Genomic DNA, 20,477 nt, shown 5'->3' on the forward strand with positions numbered 1-20,477 from the left:
CACAGAAAACCTGTCATCTTTTTGCACACAGTTCTTCTATTTTTAAAATAAATGTTCTAATGGGAAAGTTATATTGCAATGTTTTGTATGTTGTGTTTGGAGAAAATGAGATTGGAATCGGCCATAATTGGTATCGGCCGTCTAAGCACCCTGCAAATCAGAATCGGCCCAAAAAATTGTAATCGGTGTAAGTCTAGTGAAGAGGGAGCAAAGTTGAAAGGTGAAGCTCTCGATTTACTGGTCGATCTACGTTCCGACCCTCACCTATGGTCATGAGCTCTGGGTAATGGCCACAAGAATTAGGTTGTGAGTACAAGCAGCCAAAATGAGTTTCCTTCGCAGGGTTGACGGGTTCAGCCTTGAAGATAGGGTGAGGAGCTTGGAAATCAGGGAGGAACTCAGAGCAGAGCCACTGCTCCTCCACGTCAAGAGGAGCGAGTTGAGGTGGTTCAAGCATCTAGTGAGGATGCCTCCCTGGGGAGGTGTTTTGGGCATGTCTGTCCAGGAGGAGACCTCGGGGGTGCTTACTACCATGGATAAATATTATATATAATCTCTTAAGAACAAACCTCGAACTGACAAAATATGCCTGTTTTTTCCAGCCATTTCCTAGTCTGTGTGTAATGGCATGTACAAAGAGACATCACTAATTTATCTTGGCTGTTTGTGACTTATTCAACTCCAATCAAACTGATATAACAATTAAGTAAAAGTGACCTGAATAGAAATTTTCAATTCCATTTCAGGTATTTTTGTGAATAAATGGGTTTGTACATACAACTACAAGGTGTGTGTGTGTGTGTGTGTGTGTGTGTGTATGTGTGTGAGGGTGTGTGTGTGTGTTACCATCTCCAGCTCCTGAACAGTCCACAGTGAAGTGCGTGGGCTCATTGGCCTTCAGTCCAGTTGTCTCCACTCCAGGACCAAACACTTTGACCATGTTGGGGTGACTGCCTTTACCCACGTTTACCTGCAAGTGCCAACAGGAAAAACACATCACTTACATCAAAAGGTTATTTAAGAGCATTTCCCCTCTAATATTCTACAGTGTTCCAACTTGACGGCAGTTTTGCACAGATAATCATCATAAACAATATCATTATATTTGAAGTGCATCAAAGCTCTATCCAAGATCAACTGCTGAGTTTGAATATTTTGTGATGCAATGATAAAAAAAAAAAATGTTAAAATGTTCAAAATTCCATAAATATTCCAATTTCATCAACAGGGCTTTCCCATCTGTGTAGTTCAGATGAAAAGTGTGGAATTTTTAACAGCTAAAGCATCCTAACCAGGTGTTATGTTAAAGAGCTGGGGATCAGACATCCCATTATAGCTTCCAATTCAGATTCTTCATTAGTTCCCAAAATAAGTCCCAACAATTTCAGAGCCACAGAATCCGTGAAAATGGTTGGTTATTGCAGGATTATTTAAATATATTGCCAAAGTATTTTGCATAAATCAGTCTGTAAAAATTAAAACAAGATGTGCAAAAATGTGGATGTAGATCTACAATCCTGGGAGGTTTCTCTTGTTGGTCATAATTAAGATAAAAAGCAAATAAGATGAAAATGCTGCTCAATTCGACAAAGTTCACTTCAGTATCTTTCTGAGATTTTCTTGTTTGTATTTCTTTTCTTTCTCATTTATAGAATTTAGTGCTAACAGCTCCTCCCATTTGTTGTATTATGGTAAAACACGATAACCACTTAACACACGTCTATATTACATAGATGAATGTCTAATATGTGACATGTACAATACAGTGTTTAACTGTGAACTACATTTCTTCTAAACCTTTGTCTGAGAGGAAACAACATTTCAATTAGTTCTGTTGCTGTGTGGGTTAAGGGTTTATTACATGATTGATTAATAGGAATTATCGATCAATGGTCAAATTCAGTCAGAATCCAATCATAAAAGTTGGCTTCACTTTTCCTCAGTGGCATGAAATGGCATCAGGTTGTCTAGATCTCTGATTAATGTTTTGGTGTGAAATGAGAGGAGGCATGTTCAAATTATAACACTTAATCTCCTGATTTTAACAGCTGTAGCTTTAATTGCTGGATGTGTGTAAATTCTAAAGGAAATAAACCCAATTAAACCTTCAGGCAGCATTGCGTGGGACCTCGCACCACGCGTTTCGCCTCCTGTTACTGTCGACACCTCAGCTCCACTCACACCTCTCTGTCCTGGCACCAGCCCCCACCCTTTCATGTCCGTCCCCCTTTCTTCCCTACAGAACACCAGCGCCCCTCTGCTGAAACCATCACCTTTTAATGAGGCTTTTATTTTGAAAAATCTTACTGTGTGTATCAGACAGAATTAGTTTGAATTAATTGAAATTGTACGAACAGTTGAGCATAAAATACATGATTTACCACATTTAAGGCTTTTATTTTTGAAAAAACCCTAGTGTGTGTGTGTGTGTGTGTGTGTGTGTGTGTGTGTGTGTGTGTGTGTGCAAGAAAGAATACTAATGAACTACAATTGTACAAACAGTTGAAAGTTTGAAAAGAAAAGAAGTTATTAATACTCATTATTTAGTATTTTTAATAAAGTGTTTATTTTGAAAAAACCTACAGTGTGCATTCTTTTCTCTGTGTGCAAAATGTCACATACTCACAATGCAATGCAGCAAACCTCTGTTTAAAAATGTAAAGGGAAAAAAAAAAGAGGACTCCACCTGGGAATTGTATCCCAGTCCTCTGTGTAGCACTACCATTCACTAACTATTACACTATGCAGTCAGACCGCCACTGGCTAATCAGAACATCTTTCAACATAGACGTGGATTTTTTTAAGTTAATTCAAAAGTGAAACTTACTGTCAAACAGCAATTTTCAATCTCAAAAATTCTTTCACCTATGGATTGTGTAGACTCTTGTGAACATAGTGATGTATAATTTGTGTGAAAAAGTCTGAACTGAATAAGCAGTAATCGTGGGAACGTGGAGTCACTTTGAAACGCAAATTGCCAACTTCCTCTTGTAGTTAGCTCATGGGTGTCAGGGTATGATTTGTTGGGGTCAATGAGACCAACATTTTGGCATTTTTTTCACGTCTCTATGACATTCCTACTTGCCGCTCGGGCCGTTTGTGTGTTTTTGTGTATGTAGGTTGCGTTACAGAGCCCATTTTAGTATGTAAGGCGTTAATTTTGATATTGTATGAAAATGTTTGCCAGCTATGACACGTAAGCCAAATTTGGTGAGTTTTAGAGCTTGTTGAGCGGGTCAAATTGAAGTTTAAACAGGGAAAAGTATAAAAATAAATCAATTGCAATAAATCCATAACTGTACATCCAATCTCAAAAATTCTTGCACGCAACAGTTGTGGAAAGTCTTGTGAATTTACGGATACATAACTTGTGGGTGAAGAGTCCAAAGTGAAAAATCAGTTTCAGGCTTTGGGCTTATAAAAAAAAACAACAGATAGTTATGACAAAGTTATATTCAAGTTTTTTGCTAGATGTGACGTGTGCCAAATTTGGTGAGTTTTTGAGCATGTTTAGGGAGTCAAATTGCAGTTGAAAATGATGTCAGGAAAATAAAAAACGAACAAAATACAATAGAGCCTTGCCTTTCAAGGTGAGGCCCCTCACTCTGAGTGAGAGGGCCTCACCTTTTTGGCTCCATCCCTAATAACACAGTTCACTTGAAAATGAAAAGAACTTATTTAGGCTCATATGCATGGCAAGAAATTAAAATTATTGGGATTTGGGGCACTGACTGATTTGAGAGTGTTTTAGTACGTCATTATGGGGCGTGACAGTACGATCTGCTTCTCACTGGGGAAAAATAACCCTCAACCATTCAACAGGCCTGCTCATGTCTCCAACACTGCTTTCCCCCTCCCAGTATTTGATGAAAAGGTGTTAGTGGTGTATGTTCCCTGCAGTGCAGAGTCTTGGGTGCAACTGTTTACTTTCTCACATTACTCTTACTCAACTTAGAAGCAGCAGATACATGTCGTCAGTGCCAGGTAAACTGTGCACTGCTGCAGCTCACAACAAGCCTGTCAAGTCAACACAGTTACATCTCCTACAGACCAACAATAAGTGCTGGCAGACACGTACACCACTGGACTATGTACAAATATAACACGTCCACCAGTATAGGTATGTGGGCTGTGTTCATTCCCAGTTTGTATCTTTAGAACCAAACTAGTCTACTAAAAACAGCTGCTTACCAAAGTTTAATGTACTGACAAAGTTTTGTCCAGTTTAAGTCAACAATTTGCTAAAAAAAAAAAAAAAAATACTGTTTTTTTTTTTTGTTTTTTGTTTTTTTTAATGCAAGAGCTGTAGTGTATGTTATGTTTTGTTTTGTGTCTAGTATTTGGAAGACACTGTTTTGTTGAATGGACAACAAAAAAAAAAAAAAAACTGCAATAAAAACAATGAAAAAAAAAAAAAAAATACTGTCCAGTGTCAACATGACTATGTCTCTGCACACCAAGACACATACTGTACATAAGGAAATGGATTTCCAAAACAATTTGATGTGAAAAAACTGGAATGCTGACTAGAAGTCATGCCTTATCACCAACATTTGTGGCCTGATGGCAGCAAATCCAGGTTCATAAGGACCTATGTGTACTGTCTGACAAATTGACATTCTACTTCTTTGTAAATATGTACATAGCTTACAGAATTTTATTACTTACTACTAGAGCTGCAACCGATTAATTGACTCAAAGTGATCCAAAAAAATCATTCAACCACAATTCTCCTGAATCAAAGCTTTGTTTCCTTCATTTCTCTGGTGTTAAAAATCAGTTCCACTGTTGTGTTTCACACGGACGCTTATTGTGGTGCACAAAGAGGTTTCAATTCAAGAAAACTGCAATAGAATATCTCCCTTCAATCAATTCGAGTCGATTAATCGAATCGGGAATTTTTGCATTGGCTTCAAGCACCAAATTGATTAATCAGTCGGAGCTCTACTTACTACTGTCATTTTTATTTATTTTTTGGATCATTTGTTGTTGTCTATCTTTATGCTGCACATTTTCTTGCACTTTATCCTGTTGCTGCCTTGACTAGTGAATTTCCCTGTTGTTGGATCAAAAAAGTTTAGTCTAATCTAGGGGAGTCAAAATTAATGCATTAATGTGGATTAATCCATTATCATGATTAATCTGATAAAAAAAAATGTAATGCAATTAACCCATCTGCAGTGCAGAATGACTCTGCCAATGCATTTCAGGCAGTTTGTCCAAGTAGAGTTACCATCGCACAAGCGCAAATGGGCAGTTGATCCAGTAGTGACAGACAGCAGAACCAGCTGATAAAGATGGAAAACACTAAACAGCACGTTGGCCCTCTGGATGAAAATTTGAGTACAAAAAACTGAGACGGAACAGTCAACCAACATAAAGTATTATGCACACTCTGCAGGAAGGAGTTTTCTTTTCACTGAAGCACTTCCATCTTAAAACACCACATTAACGCGAAGCAAACATTAGCCAGGGATTCTGATAGCACTTTGGCTAACATGTCGTCCAACCTGCAACAAGCACGTTACGTGCATATATATTCCCTTCTTTCTTATGTCTACTCACGCAAAATGAAACGTGAATAATATAGATTAAAAATGAATGATATTCAATCATGATTAATTGAAATTAATCCACAGCAACCCTGTGATTAATCTGATTAAAAAAATTTAAATGTTTAACAGCACTAGTCCAATCTAATCTGATGAGAAATCCACAATAGCCAAAAACACCTATCCATGCAGCCCTTTCACACCTGAAAGTCCAAACCAACATTCAATCATCAGCGTGCAGACAGGTGTCCAGCACCAGTGTATTTTCAATTCTGTTTATTAAGAGGATCAACTTCAAGTCCGATAATTACAATTCATTTGAAATCTGCCAAATGAACACCATTTTCATCTCTTTTTTTCATGTTTCCAAGACTTTTTTCATTCATTCATTCATTCGTTCATTCATTCATTCATTCATTCATTTTCTGAACTGTTTATTCCTGGAGAGGGTTGGTGAGATATTGAAGCCTGTCCCAGCTTTTATTAGTTCATTAATTCCTGTGATTTGGAAAAACAGCTTTCCTCATACCTTTGGTCATGTAGTGCATTTCTTTTTAATGGATGCATAGACTGTAACAATACAACAAGCTGTGACTAGAGCCAAACATTTGCATGATCCAAGTCTTGAATGTGCAAATCCACACAAACTTCAGCAACTCAAAGCAGATTCTTCTTTGTTATGACTTTGTCCTTTTGTCTAAGGCTACGTCCCGGCAACAACGCTTGTGGTATTTTTCTTTTGCAGATTCTAAAGGATTCGCATCCATACACATATCGTTTCAAGAAATATCTTCGTCCAGGTGCAAACGGGAAAACTGGGTTAAAATAGTGTAATACGTATGCCATACCTATATGTGGCTCTGTATAAAAACACAGATAGAGCCGCATGATACACTAAACTCACAGAAGATTGCAGTGAGCATGTGTATGAGGTTATGTCCAGGGTTTTCTTCTTCTTTGCTTGAATTAAGCAAAAAAAATCTTGAATTAAGCAAAAAAAAATCTGCCAATAGAGCAAGTGAAAATTATCTTGGTAAGATTTCTTGAAATAAGATTTTCAAGATCTATTGTATAAAATAAGTTCTTTATATCTCACTGAAAAGTTACTCTTTAGGTGATTATGTCTTATTTTAAGTGTGATGAGATATTTTGACTAGAAATGAGAAAAATACACTTGGTAAGATTTTGAGTTTTGCAGTGCAGATACCTATCCAAACATATCATAGGCCCCTGGGCAGTTTCTCATGAGGTGAACTGTTGTATGTCAACAGTGAGACAGGAAAGCAGCTGGGAAACAAAGTCAGACAAATAAGAGGGCAAACAAATCCCTCAGACACAACATTAAAGGTACTGTTCAACTGCTGCTTAATGAAAACTTCACTCAGCCATTTTACAGTTTGTTTCAAGTAATTTGTGTAAAAAAAAATATGTATTGCTTGATTTGGATACTTTAATTTTAGTCTGAAATGTTTTTTAAAGATTTTTTTTTTTTAATGAAATTGCATGAGGAGTGAAACATTTTCATCTGACAGGGAAAAACAATCTAAGATGACAGTAAAATTTCACTTATCTGAACCACCAGCTAGTTAAATTAACAGAATCTCAATGAGGTAATATGTTCTTGACCTTGGTTAATGGTAAAATAGCTGGAAAAATCAATATTCTGCTACCATGTGTGTAGCTCATGAAAAATTGTACGAACAAGTAAAAATCAGGTGTTAAAATTACAAAAATTAAGGTTAGCTACAGCCTGTTATAACTGCAGAAAATAAGTAAAGTTAGTGCAAAAGTTGGTTAGTTTCAATATAATCAATACAAAACTTTTAACGATCAAATACAAAAGTGTTATTAAGGTTCTCGAGCAGTTACACCAAGCAAACCCATAGTTAGCGCACAGAAACAGTGGGTGTAAAGAGTAGAAGTGCAAAAAAGCTGACAATACAGTGGGATGGGTTAAACATATTAGCTGCAGTTGCATGTTTCATCACACAGAACATATTAGTAATAGGTTACGTCACTTTTTTAAAACAACAATGATTAATGCTTGATTAATATCAGAAAACAGAAATAAGTCTATAAGTCTAAGCAATATTACATGAGTCATATGTAGGATTGTGGCCAAAACTGGTACTGCAATCACATTTGAAATAATGTACCCCCCCAAAAAAAACCAAAACAAAACAAAACAAAAAAAACCGACAAGTTGCCAGATCCAGCATGAGCGTCTACTACAAGGAGCTACCATGGCAAGTGATGAGTCCTACATCAGTATAAATACCGGCCCGGTCTCTTCACCTGGGCCTGGGCCACGGTCTCTTCCCCTGGTGGCTCTCATAAGGCGGTGAGACCGCAGCCCGGGTAGGGTGAGAGCGCGGACTGGGTAAGACCGTGGTCTGGGCAGAGTGAGACCGCAGCCTGGGTGGGGAGAGACTGCAGCCCGGGCGGGGTGAGACTGCCGGCCAGGCAGGGTGAGACTGCAGGCCCTGGCCTGGCACACTGTGGCTCTTACCGAGTGATAAGACCGTGGGCCAAGGTTGTGGGAGACCATGGAAGAGCCGCCGTCAGTCTTCAAATTCCTCCCCACTTTCAGCTGTCTCCATCTTTCAAAAGTATCTCCAATACATATCCTTGTTTTGTTTCTCACTTTGTCATGACGCATTTGGGAGTAAGAGGCCTTTTAGGTTTAGTAACATCAGACATTTGTAATCAGAAATATTCCAAGATGCAGCTCAGTGAAAATTGACAACCTGGATGCATAAACACTACTGACTTGGTGATTGGCAGATAGGTGATGGGTGGAGCATCAGACCAAAACACAAGATGACAACATAAACATTACTTGTAGGCTGCCACTTAGCTTTTCAAATGGGAATATTCAGGCTAGACTACTACTGTCAGTGATATCAGTATTTGAAATGAACATGATTCCTTAATGTCTGCTGACATTCAGGGCCATTTTATGATTACTTGGAATATAATTCTTACATACAGCTCCTTTAAGCTGTTCAGAACTGCCAATAATTTAAGTTGTAAAATTTGGCTACATGCCAGAGGAAACATTCATAGTGGCAGCAACTGTAAGCAACATAATTGACGAATGTACTTATTATTTCTGTTAGTGCACGTTTACTAAGCACCAGATCTACCAGGTCACAAAAAGTTACTAGATTTAATGTTAGGTGCTTCTTCAGAAAAAAATCTTGAATTGATTGACAATTTATCTTCGAAGCTAAACTAAAAGCTGAATCGCTCCTCCACAGACGTGATGATGATAATTAATGGTCTTTTAATTATACTGTTCATATTCAAATGTTTTTGCATTGGAGGAACACAACGTTCCTCAGCAACAAGCGGTTTTGATTTGACATTTGTGCTTTGCATCTCAACTAAAGGTTCTGACTGGATGACCTTTATGTTTCTTACTTTATTTAGATCCTTTGATTTGGCCATGATGTCACTTCCTGCCTCAGCAGGGAGCTGTGATTGGCTGCTTACCCTGAAGGGGCTGTTGGGGATGTTGACTCCTCCCCAGGCAATGGCCACAGTGTGTTTGATGGAGGACGAGGGGTTGTAGGAGGCGGCGTACAGTCCATCACCTCTACTGTTCACCTTCACATCCACGGGAAGACCCTCTGCATCCTGACACACATGGGAAAACAGTTAAGGCTGCAAATATTATTCCCTATATTATATTAATTCTCCTTTCTTTTTGCTTATCCTCAGGACAAAGAAGAATATCACAGGAGTTTGGACTAAAACAGTGTTTTTAACCCATAAAAACCCAGTGTTACTTTGGTGTAGTTCATAAATAAGTTTTTCCCTCTCCATTTCACCTTAAGTGATTTATCACCATTTATTATATTATTATCCTCTGTATTTGCGGGGTTTTTTCTGTGAAAATCAGGTATTTTCCTATAATTAATTTACTGATTATGTAGGTGTCCATAAAAGCTCAGATGAAAGTTGAGTTATATCAGAAACAGAGAAACTTGAACAAAATGTGACTTTTTCAGAAAAGATTACTTAATGTAATTATTTATCAAACTGGGGAATAAATGTTGTAGAAGTTGACATTGTTTCCATGTTCACTACGGAGCCTCTGAATGTCCAAATGGGTCATATCTGATGACGATGATAAGATGACAACCTGCATTTTACACCCATTATTTACATGTGTTGATAAGATTAGTAGTTCAACAGGTATTAAACATTTTCCCTCAGTTGATGATTGTAGTTCTCAGTGTCTGTTTGGGGCTTTGAGGGTTAAATTAATTGCTTTCTTGTTTTTGTTTTTTTTGCCTTTGATCTGTATACTGAGTTATACACTTAACCTGAATGAAAAAAAAATCCTCTGGGTACAAAAGTAATCAAATATAAGTAAATATAATAATACTACAATCATAAAAAATATAATCAACACAAGACAAAATGATAATTACCCTAAATTACCCCCAGATAAAAAGATAATTACCCCAATTGTTAAAGTAATTTTACCCACATAAAAACACTACTCACTAAGGATTTGTTAATATTTCTGGTAGACATGCAAAAATTTAAAAGAAATATTGTAGTACTCCAACATTTAATCATATTTAAGTAGTGAAAACCACTAGATTTTCTATACTTTAAATGTGGTCGACTCGAGAACCCTAGTAATGGTGTGAAAATGGATCATTCCCCTTTGAAAACTGTTGATTAGTCATAAAAACTGATGATGTCACCCAGCTCTCTGTTGCAAATGTATGTATCTCACTTGGACCGTGATCTTCAGAGGTCCTTTCCCAGCACCCTTAGCGTCAACGGTGAACTCAGCTGGTTGATTGACAAGACAACCACTTTTCTCCAGCCCCAGCCCAAACGCCTGGACCTACAAACACAACACAACACAACAACTGCGACAACTTACTGAAAAACAAAAAGAGTGTGAAAGTAATGTGATAATGGATTAAATGTTTAAGTAAAACATTTGGTGCTGTAATGGTCCTCACTTTCATTCAACCCCATTTTCTTAAAATATTTCACTGTTCAGTCAATTAATCATAAATAGTGAAAAAAGTCAGTCATCCGAGCACAGATTTATGTTACATAATTTACGTAGTGTCACTGATAAGTGATATGGAAAAAATAATAAGTATGTTATTTCTATTAGTTTCAACCATCTGGCTCTATGTATGTATGTGATTATCATGATTATGGAAAATGAGCACAATTATCCATCCATCCATCCGACCTTCTCAGGGTTGTTGCTGTGGTTGTCAGTGACAATGTAGGCCATGAAGGGGCTGTGTTCGATGTCCTCCTCATCACAGGTCACGTGGATGGCATATTCGCCGGGCTCTGTCGGCCAGTAACAGACGTCACATGACCCATCATTCCGGTCCTCACACTCAATTTTAGCCTGGGAGGGGCCCTCAATGGCAAAACCTGTGGACACAGCAGACTTGGTCTTAGTTATGTGTTGGTACAGATGGTTTTATTCTGCATCTGCATCCAACATCAAAATTCTGAAGCCTTTTTTGAGTGGTGCTATTTACATTTGAGCTTTGTATACACAACTGTACTATTGTAGTGCAAAGCTTTCTGGCAGAAAGGCTTTTTAACACAGTTTACATTGTGAAAGGGTTTACTTTATCTAAAACAATGATTTGAAAATAAAACTGACAAGAAACTTAAAAAAAGAACAGAAAACCACAGGCAAAACAAACTAAAACACAATTTTACTTAGAAATCAGTGATAAAATGCTCAGTTTCTTTATTTCTTCACGTCAATCATGTGAATCGTAGCCTATATCAGTGTTTCCCAAACTTTTTGAGCCACAGCACATATTTTACATTTGAAAAATCACAAGGTACACCACCAAACAAAAATGTCACAAAAGTGTGTGTATTGAAATATAATGCAAATCTAGTCTCGATTTACTTCCTCAGTGTGAAACCTGGGCCAGTTAAGTTGGACACAAAGCTGATATTCTTGCAGGAATTAAAGAAAGACACACACAAATCTTCCTCAACAGCTCTGAGTCTCTTAATTTTTTCACCTTTATATCAGTCTTGCATGAAAAGCCCACCTCACATAGATACAGTAGGTTGTGGAGAAAGGGAACAGAACTGAAATAGCTTTATTTTCCAGAATGGGGAACTCCTTGGCAGCAGTCACCAGCAGTGACAAGCAGTCAAGATGACACATTATTGGCCAGTGCTGGGTTGCATCTCTAGGACAATGGCGGGGTGAAAAGTTTACAGATGCACAAACAGCATGCACGAGCACATGCTTTCCACTCAACTTTGCTCACTGACTGCTGCTTGTTTACTCACACTCAATCACCCAAAATCAAGACTGGTAAGTCACTTCCAGCCGGCAATGGCTGTTCCCCATAGGCTCTGCCCCCGTGCATAATTCACACAATAAAAAGGTCTAGTGTGGTGCATTTATGGCAAATATGCCTCTCTTGCTTATATGTAAAACACAAGGCACAATTAATGTCGTACACATGACCAAAACAGGTACACTTTAAATGTGGAGGACATCCACCTGAAACTCACCCAGAACTCCAACATCGCTGCCAATGGACTCGACAATAAAAGTCGCAGGTTTACCCACAATGCCTCCTTCCAGGCCAGGCCCCCACGCCCGGATCTGCTGAGGCCCTGCCACTGGACCCACGACCACATCGAATGGACTGAAAACACACAAACCCCCCCACACAGAAAAATCAAAACCAAAGAAAGATGGAGAGAAGAGTTGTAATGTGAGGCTATCAGTCTCCTGCCTAATGTCTGTTGAGGTTATGTATGTGTATTTATGTCTGCGTAATGTATGTGTGTGTTAACATCCTTACAGGTGATGACATGCTCTCATCCACCACACAGAAATATATTAATCAAAAACCTCAACAAAAATGTAACCCAATACTCAGCAACTACATGCATGAGCCTAATGATGTAGTATGGTTTTTAGACATTACCTGCTTGACAGTTTCGACTGTGACTCCAGTCTTCCTCAGAAGCGTCATCCAACGTGCTGCTGACGTGTCATTTACCAGCCGGTTGGCTCGACGGACCAATCAGAGCCTGACTGGAGTCACAGCCAAAACTGTCAAGCAGGTAACATCTAAAAACTATACCCTGTCTGAACAAAAGAAAAGTGTAACTACATGCATATGTCTGTGTCTGTTTTGTAGATGTGTGAACAAATGTTGATTTGTTATAATTTCTGTGAGGACATTTTGTCCCATACTCATCACCTTTTATGTGTGTTACAGGGTTGGGTTTGGTTTTAGGAATGAGGTGACTGTTAGGTTAAAGTCAGGGGCTTCAGAATGTGTTGTTTCTGATAATGTCCTCAGTGTATGTATGTGTGGATCAGGACATGCATTTCCGTCATCATGGGGATATTTGCATTTTCAGACACTTTTGGGGATGCACAGTCCTCAGTCTGAGGGGTTTTTAAAAGGTAAGTTCAGGAGAAATTCTCCAAAACCCCAGAGATTTTGGAGAAGATTTCTGTTTTTCCGTTAGTATTAAGTACAGATGTGGCTGTTTAAGAGGCAGACAGAAAAAGACACAGAATAAGAAAAAAGAAATATACAGAGGTTGAAAAAGAAAATACAATATGAAACAAAATAAGAATAAAGAGGAAGAACAATGGGCAATTCCTCAGTAGTGAAAGTATCTATTGTCTTAAAAGTCACTATAACTTGCTAAGTGACATCACTACCTAACTGGCATAATTGTAAATGTGCATGTAATTGAGATGAATGATGTAGGAGAGGGGAAAAACACTGTAGAAGAGAAAAAAAGTGAATATAAAATATACATATATTTAGAACTAGAAATGAACTATACTCTGTCAATCCTTGTTTTTGTTAATGTCCCAATTCCAACCCTCCTCCTTAATCCGGGCTTGGACACAGGCTAAAGTGGCCCAGAAGAGACACTCTGGGGGGACTTAGTTTAGTGATTTATTTGTTTGTTTAGTTTAGCTTTATGTTCTTCAGTTTGATTTGGTTTTCACCCTTCGGCCAACTTCTGGCTGAAAGGGTACTGTAATCATTTTGCCATCTGTCTGTCCGTCCATTCAATGACATAATCATATTATCTGAAGAATACATCGAGATATCTGCACCAAATTGATACTGCCGATGCATCCTGACATGGAACAGAAGCCAGTTGAAAATAGGTGACCTTGACCTACACTATATTGCCAAAAGTATTTGCTCACCTGCCTTGACTCACATATGAATTTAAGTGGCATCCCATTCCTAGTCTATGGGGTTCAATATGACGTCGGTCCACCCTTTGCACCTATAACAGCTTCAACTCTTCTGGGAAGGCTGTCCACAAGGTTTAGGAGTGTTCATGGGAATTTTTGACCATTCTTCATGAAGCGCATTTGTGAGGTCACACACTGATGTTGGACGAGAAGGCCTGGCTCTCAGTCTCCGCTCTAATTCATCCCAAAGGTGTTCTATCAGGTTGAGGTCAGGACTCTGTGCAGGCCAGTCAAGTTCATCCACACCAAACTCTGACATCCATGTCTTTATGGACCTTGCTTTGTGCACTGGTGCACAGTCATGTTGGAAGAGGAAGGGACCAGCTCCAAACTGTTCCCACAAAGTTGGGAGCATGGAATTGTCCAAAATGTCTTGGTATGCTGAAGCATTCACAGTTCCTTTCACTGGAACTAAGGGGACAAGCCCAGCTCCTGAAAAACAACCCCATACCATAATCCCCCCTCCACCAAACTTTACACTTGGCACAATGCGGTCCGTCAAGTATCGTTCTCTTGGCGACCGCCAAACCCAGACCCGTCCATCAGATTGCCAGATGGAGAAGTGCGATTCATCACTCCAGAGAACGCGCCTCCACTGCTCTAGAATCCAGTGGCGGCATGCTTAACACCACTGCATCTGGCGTTTTGCATTGCACTTGATGATGTATGGCTTGGATGCAGCTGCTCGGCCATGGAAACCCATTCCATGAAGCTCTCTGCGCACTGTTCTTGAGCTAATCTGAAGGCCACATGAAGTTTGAAGGTCTGTAGCGATTGACTCCGCAGAAAGTTGGCGACCTCTTCGCACTATGCGCCTCAGCATCCGCTGACCCCGCTCCGTCAGTTTACGTGGCCTACCACTTCGTGGCTGAGTTGCTGTCATTCCCAAACACTTCCACTTTCTTATAATACAGCTGACAGTTGACTGTGGAATATTTAGGAGCTAGGAAATTTCACGACTGGATTTGTTGCACAGGTGGCATCCTATCACAGTTCTACGCTGAAATTCACTGAGCTCCTGAGAGCGACCCATTTTATCACAAATGTTTGTAAAAGCAGTCTTCATGCCTAGGTGCTTGATTTTATACACCTGTGGCCATGGAAGTGATTGGAACACCTGATTCTGATTAATTGGATGGGTGAGCGAATACTTTTGGCAATATAGTGTACTTTGTCAAGGTCAAGCGGCCTTGTGCAGTTATAATATCTGAGTACTTTCAAATATAAATACTATATGCATGTAGTAAGTTTTACACAAAGACAATCTAATCTAAACTAGTAACTGCGAGCAGTTATGACGGGCACCCACACAACTCGGAGTGAGTCACAGTCGAGGGGTTTAACAACTATGGGAATACAGGATTCTGGAGGTCTGACATGACTGAGGATGTAGTAACACAGAGTTAACACTGACTGCAACTTCCATTGTCCACCAATAGGTGGCACTATGAGCCAGACTCAATATTGTCATTTTGTTCAGGGCGGGACTATTATCAAACTTGTCGAGTTTGTTTTTGATTGGACAAAAATTGACTGAGTTATAACAGTTTCATTTTTCATGGCAAACATCAAAATTCGCTGCCCGACCCGAGAGCATCGAAGGTTGCCCGCCCAATCTAACTTTTCATCTACAGCCTCTTAAGACTTAATTCATAGCATCCATGTGTCTCCCCCTGTTTCCCCCATTCTCCCCCAATCTATCTCTCTCTCTTTTTATCTTCCTTTACCCTTTCTCTTCAACCCCAACTGGTCAAGGCAGACAACCATTCTCCAGGAGTCAGGGTCTGCTTGAGGTTTCTGCCTGTTTAAAGGAAGTTTTTCCTCGTTACTGTCACCAGTCACAAGTGTTTGCTCTTGGAGGATTCTGTTTAGTTCTGTAATTTGGCTTGAGAGTCTGGTTTCGACCAGCTCTATATGTAAAGTGTCATGAAATAACTTTTGTTATGATTTGGCGCTATATAAATAAAATTTGATTGATTTTATTGACTGACCAAGTTATAAGTCCATTGAGTTCAATCCCTAGGAGGACTTCAATCAAATACACTGTGAGGAAATGACCAAAAAACACCCACAAAATTCAAAATGGTGGACTTCCTGTTGATCTGGCATCATGGACCCAATGGACTTTTTTGTAGATCCCAGTAAGAAACATACGTGCACCAAATTTGGTGCAATTTTGTGAAAGCAGCTGGGAGCAGCGGTCTTGAGGGGGCGTGACTGATTTCACTTGTCCATTTGCCACACCCATTCCGCTGAGGGTTGGACTCTTTCACATGTGAAATTTGATACAGATTGGATGAGGCACAGCTGAGTTATAACAATTTGATTACTTACGGCGAATCATCAGAAATCGTGGCACCGCCATGATGACATCATGTCACGTAAGGTCACCAAGTTTTACACATAGTATCATCAACTTGTTAAGGATTGTCCAACCAAATATCAGCTGGATATGTTCAACCTGTTAGGAATAGTACATCAAAATATTAAAAGAGGCCATTTCCTGTTACCACTAGGTGGAGTTATGTGTCAGATTCAATGTTCTTATGTCAGTTTATTCAGGGAGGGACCATTATCAAACATGGTAAGTTTGGTGTCAACTGGATGAAAAATGACTAAATTATTACAGTTTCGTTTTTCATGGTGAGACATCAAAATTCACCGCCCCTCCCTGACCAAATCAATGGCCACCTGTCAAATCTTTCCAAAAATTTTCATCTACAGCCTCTTAAGACTTACTGACCTAGTTTAAAGTCCACTGAGTTAAATCCCTTTGAAGAATTTGACAAAATACACTGAGGAAATCACCAAAAATGGCAGCAGTATTCAAAATGGTGGACTTCTGTTGGTCTGGCATCATTGGCCCCAATGACTTTTTTGTAGATTTCATTGGCACTGGGCCAAGGGTGCCAGAAGGTAAATCCATCATTGATATAAATCAGCCACTGGGACAACGTTTAGAGTGTAGAATTCCACAGGACCACAGCACTTAATACACAACTGACACAGAACTGAGAAGTCACACTGCTGCATCTACCATGTAGCTGAGCCCATTTTCTCTAGCTTCACTGACTGTAAAGAGCAAAGAACACCATAAAACAACATATAGAGTATTTAGAACAATAATTCCTATTCTATACAATATGCTATCACTAATTTGGCATTTTTTCCATGAATTGCCATAGTACTGTGGCAGCAAAATGCACTAAAGAATGCATTGAAGTATACACCATATATCACCACAGTACTGTGGCAACAAGAGACTAATGAGTTTATGTAACAGTATCTATGATTGGCTTAATACAAATGTACTAGTACAAATGCTAACATTTGATTGGCTCTGTGACAATAGACAAACTGATATTTTGAGCCACAGTACTGTGGCTGTAGCCATTGCAAAAAACTTAACTAGAACTGCAAGCAGTTATAAACGGGGGCCAAGCCTCCCTGCGCCACTCAGCCCCCAGACCCCATGAAGCCCATGGAAGTTGGCCCTGAAGGACAATGGGCTCAGGGCAAGCCCCAGTTCATAACAGTTTGGAGTTCTAGAAAACCCAGCTGTATCCAGGGAATACATGGATATAAAGTTTATGAATGTGCCTTTTAAAATGTGGAAGTTAGAGGCAAAGATGCGTATGCATACCTAGCGGAATATATCTGCAGTTTTTGGTATGGAAGATATGTGTCCTATTCTATAGGGTCCCTACAAATTTCACAGCCCTCAGCATGAGAGCTCAGCTGTAGTAAATGTTTGTTGTTTATCTTGTAACAAGCCACACCCACATAGGCCAGCCACACCCACCTTCAAAGTATTGTCTAAAGACCGGCCCTTCATCATACCCACCAAATTTTGTAGAAATCAGTGATAGATATAAATTTCCCTTATTTGCAGTGCCCCTAGTGGCCGACATGGAGCCATTCTGAGGCCATAAGTTTTGTACAGTCTACTCTCGTTATACCGCCAACTTCCGTTCACGGCCAAATTGGCGGTATAGCGAAAATGGCGTTACAACGGGTTGCGTCCATAATGTGCATGTCTTTACTATATGATGTCTATGCTGCCTCCGTTAACCCGTTCTAATGGCGTTTCTAAACAAAATCTTGATTCTGTTATGTTGTAAGGGATCATTTAAAGTGGGGAAACATTTTAAGCATTATTATACCGTGTCGGGAAATGACACCCCATCATCTTGAGGCTTTGGCTTAATCCCACGTCCTCTTCCCGACATCCTGACCTACTGAGTGTTCTGTGATAAATGAACGGTGGCCGTTCTGTAGACCTACTTGTAGCTTGTCGCGATCAGCATCTGGCGCGTTTGTTTCAGTGCATTGTTAAAATTTATGTGTACTCGATGGCGATCACGCTGGCGGTATAATGGTCGGGAAATCAATGGCATAAGTGTTGTTTGTGCATGGAACTGGGCTGGCGGATGGCGATAGGCGGAAATGGCGGTAGCTAATGGAATAATGCATTGGGGATTTTTGTGCAATGGTTTTGGTCGGCGGTGAGCGAAAATGGCGGTATAACGGCGGGCGGTTTAACGAGAGTAGACTGTATATGAAAAAATACAATTTGAAACTGAAAATTCAAGTTTTGATCTTGAATTTTGAAATAATACAATAATGCAATCAAGTTTTAAAAAAAGTGTATGAAAAGTTTTTTCAGGTTAAATATAATTTTGATTCACTTCAGTAATGATTTTGAATAAATTATTTTCATTTTTCCCTTTCACATATACTTTAATATTTGAGGTTTTATATTTTTTCAGTTGCATGTTTTATCTTTTCAGATTCCGATCTTATTTACAGTTTCAAATCATAATTTTTCACATTCAGATCTTTTTTTCTCAAGCAAATCTTTTTTTCAGTTTCAGATCTCTTTTTCATTTGCAAAACTTTTGGCCTTAATGTGGCATGGGGGTGTGGCCTCAACTGAGAGGGGCATGGAATCATGAGTGAAAGCATAAAAGAAAGGTTGAGGGACCTTCCCCACTCACGTTGCCTTCAGGGAACGTAGGAACTAAAACAATTCAGACTCAACACTTTATATACACCATATTCACGTGACTGGCAGTGAAAAAAATGATGCCAGTCACAAACTTATATTTAAAAAGCTGTTTTAGACAGTACTGAGCACCATTTGCTGTATAAGAGTGATAAATTATGCCAGATTGTGCAGATAAACAGCCACACATTAAGTATTAAAATATATATGAAAGTGAAAAATGAAAAACAATAATTTATTCAGAAGAATCACTGAAGTGAATCAAAATTATATTTAGCCTGAAAAACTTTTCATATATTTATTTTTAATTTGAATACATTGTTGTATTTTTCAAAATTCAAGATCAAAACTTGAATTTTCAGCTTCAAATTTTATGTTTTCCATGTACAAAACATTTGGCCCAAGAATGGCTCCATACAGCACCACTTACCTGAGAAGAATAAAAATAATACAAATCTGAACAAAAACAATAGGCTTCCCAGTGCCACTGGTCCTGGGAAATGTGTCTGCATGCATACATGTTCCCCAGGCTCTGTGGGCTTAGCCCCGTAACAAAGCAATTACAATAGGGCCTTTGTATGCCATTGCATGGCCAGCGCTCGGGCCCTAATTACAGGGCAGTAACTTTCAACAGAATCTTGCACTGTATTTGGCCAAGGGGTATTAAAAGTGCATAGCACGTTATGTTAAACGTTAAGGCATAGTTATAGGACTACAAGACACGGTAAAACATGAAATTTTTTAACCATAATGTTTCATATTTTTAGTCTACATTAAAGGTGGGGTATGAGATCTTAGAAAAATGGTTCAAGCAAGCAACATTTTGAAAATACTCAATTCAAAAGTCCAAACCCCTTTCTTCAGACATCCCTCCGAAGCCACACCTCCAGGATACTGGCACGCGCAATGCTTGTTCTCGAGGATTCATGAGTGCTGCCAACAACAATTCGCCCGGCTCCGGCAGCCTTGGCCCCGATCCATGCATACCTCATTCAGTCTCCTCCAACACCTCCGCTCTTATACAGCAGCCCAAATTCATATGTATCTGGCTAACGTTAGATTTCCTACTGATTTATGTTCTTGACGAAACAGTTTGCCGGTGAACTTTACATCCTAATATAGCTAATATAGCCAAGCTGTCGCTCTGGCTTCATTTCCTGAACAAGTGCTCCAAGCCTATGAGAACACATGATTTATGCACAAAGAGGGGTACGCACAGAGGGGGGAGGGACAAATGGCAGGATGGATGTCTAGATGGATGTCTAGACAGACAGACAGACAGACAGACTTTATTAATCCCCAAGGGGACATTCAAAATACAAAATGCAGTCACTACTCCACAAAAACAGTCATACCACATCAACAGTTAATAAATAAATAAATACAGAGTATAAGTAGCTAAGAATAAGTTAGGTTGAAAAGAAAGAATTAAAAGACAAAATGTGTTTTCTACCCATCACATAAAACATAAAAGCATAAAAACATAACTGTGCCCCCAAGGACAAAAGTGTTTCTGAGCTTCTACCTCCTACACACCCCCACCCCGCCATTCCTCCTCCCATCTCCTCCCACCTCCCCTTCCAGTTAAAGAATTATGCTGTCTTATTGCTGGAGGAACAAACGACTTCGCGTATCTTGTAGTGGAGCA

At 39.3% G+C, this 20,477-nt stretch overlaps 1 protein-coding gene across 1 annotated transcript in view; it reads right to left on the reverse strand.

Moving 5' to 3' along the window:
* Positions 1–20,477, reverse strand: part of flnba (filamin B a) — a 290,646-nt gene that overhangs the window by 167,366 nt on the left and 102,803 nt on the right. The window contains 5 exon segments of the mRNA XM_030135348.1: positions 847–970; positions 9,048–9,191; positions 10,306–10,419; positions 10,783–10,976; positions 12,096–12,232. Coding sequence (XP_029991208.1) covers positions 847–970; positions 9,048–9,191; positions 10,306–10,419; positions 10,783–10,976; positions 12,096–12,232 — 713 coding nt within the window.

This window comes from Sphaeramia orbicularis, chromosome 5, assembly GCF_902148855.1.
Source record: "Sphaeramia orbicularis chromosome 5, fSphaOr1.1, whole genome shotgun sequence".
Lineage (NCBI taxonomy): Eukaryota > Metazoa > Chordata > Actinopteri > Kurtiformes > Apogonidae > Sphaeramia > Sphaeramia orbicularis.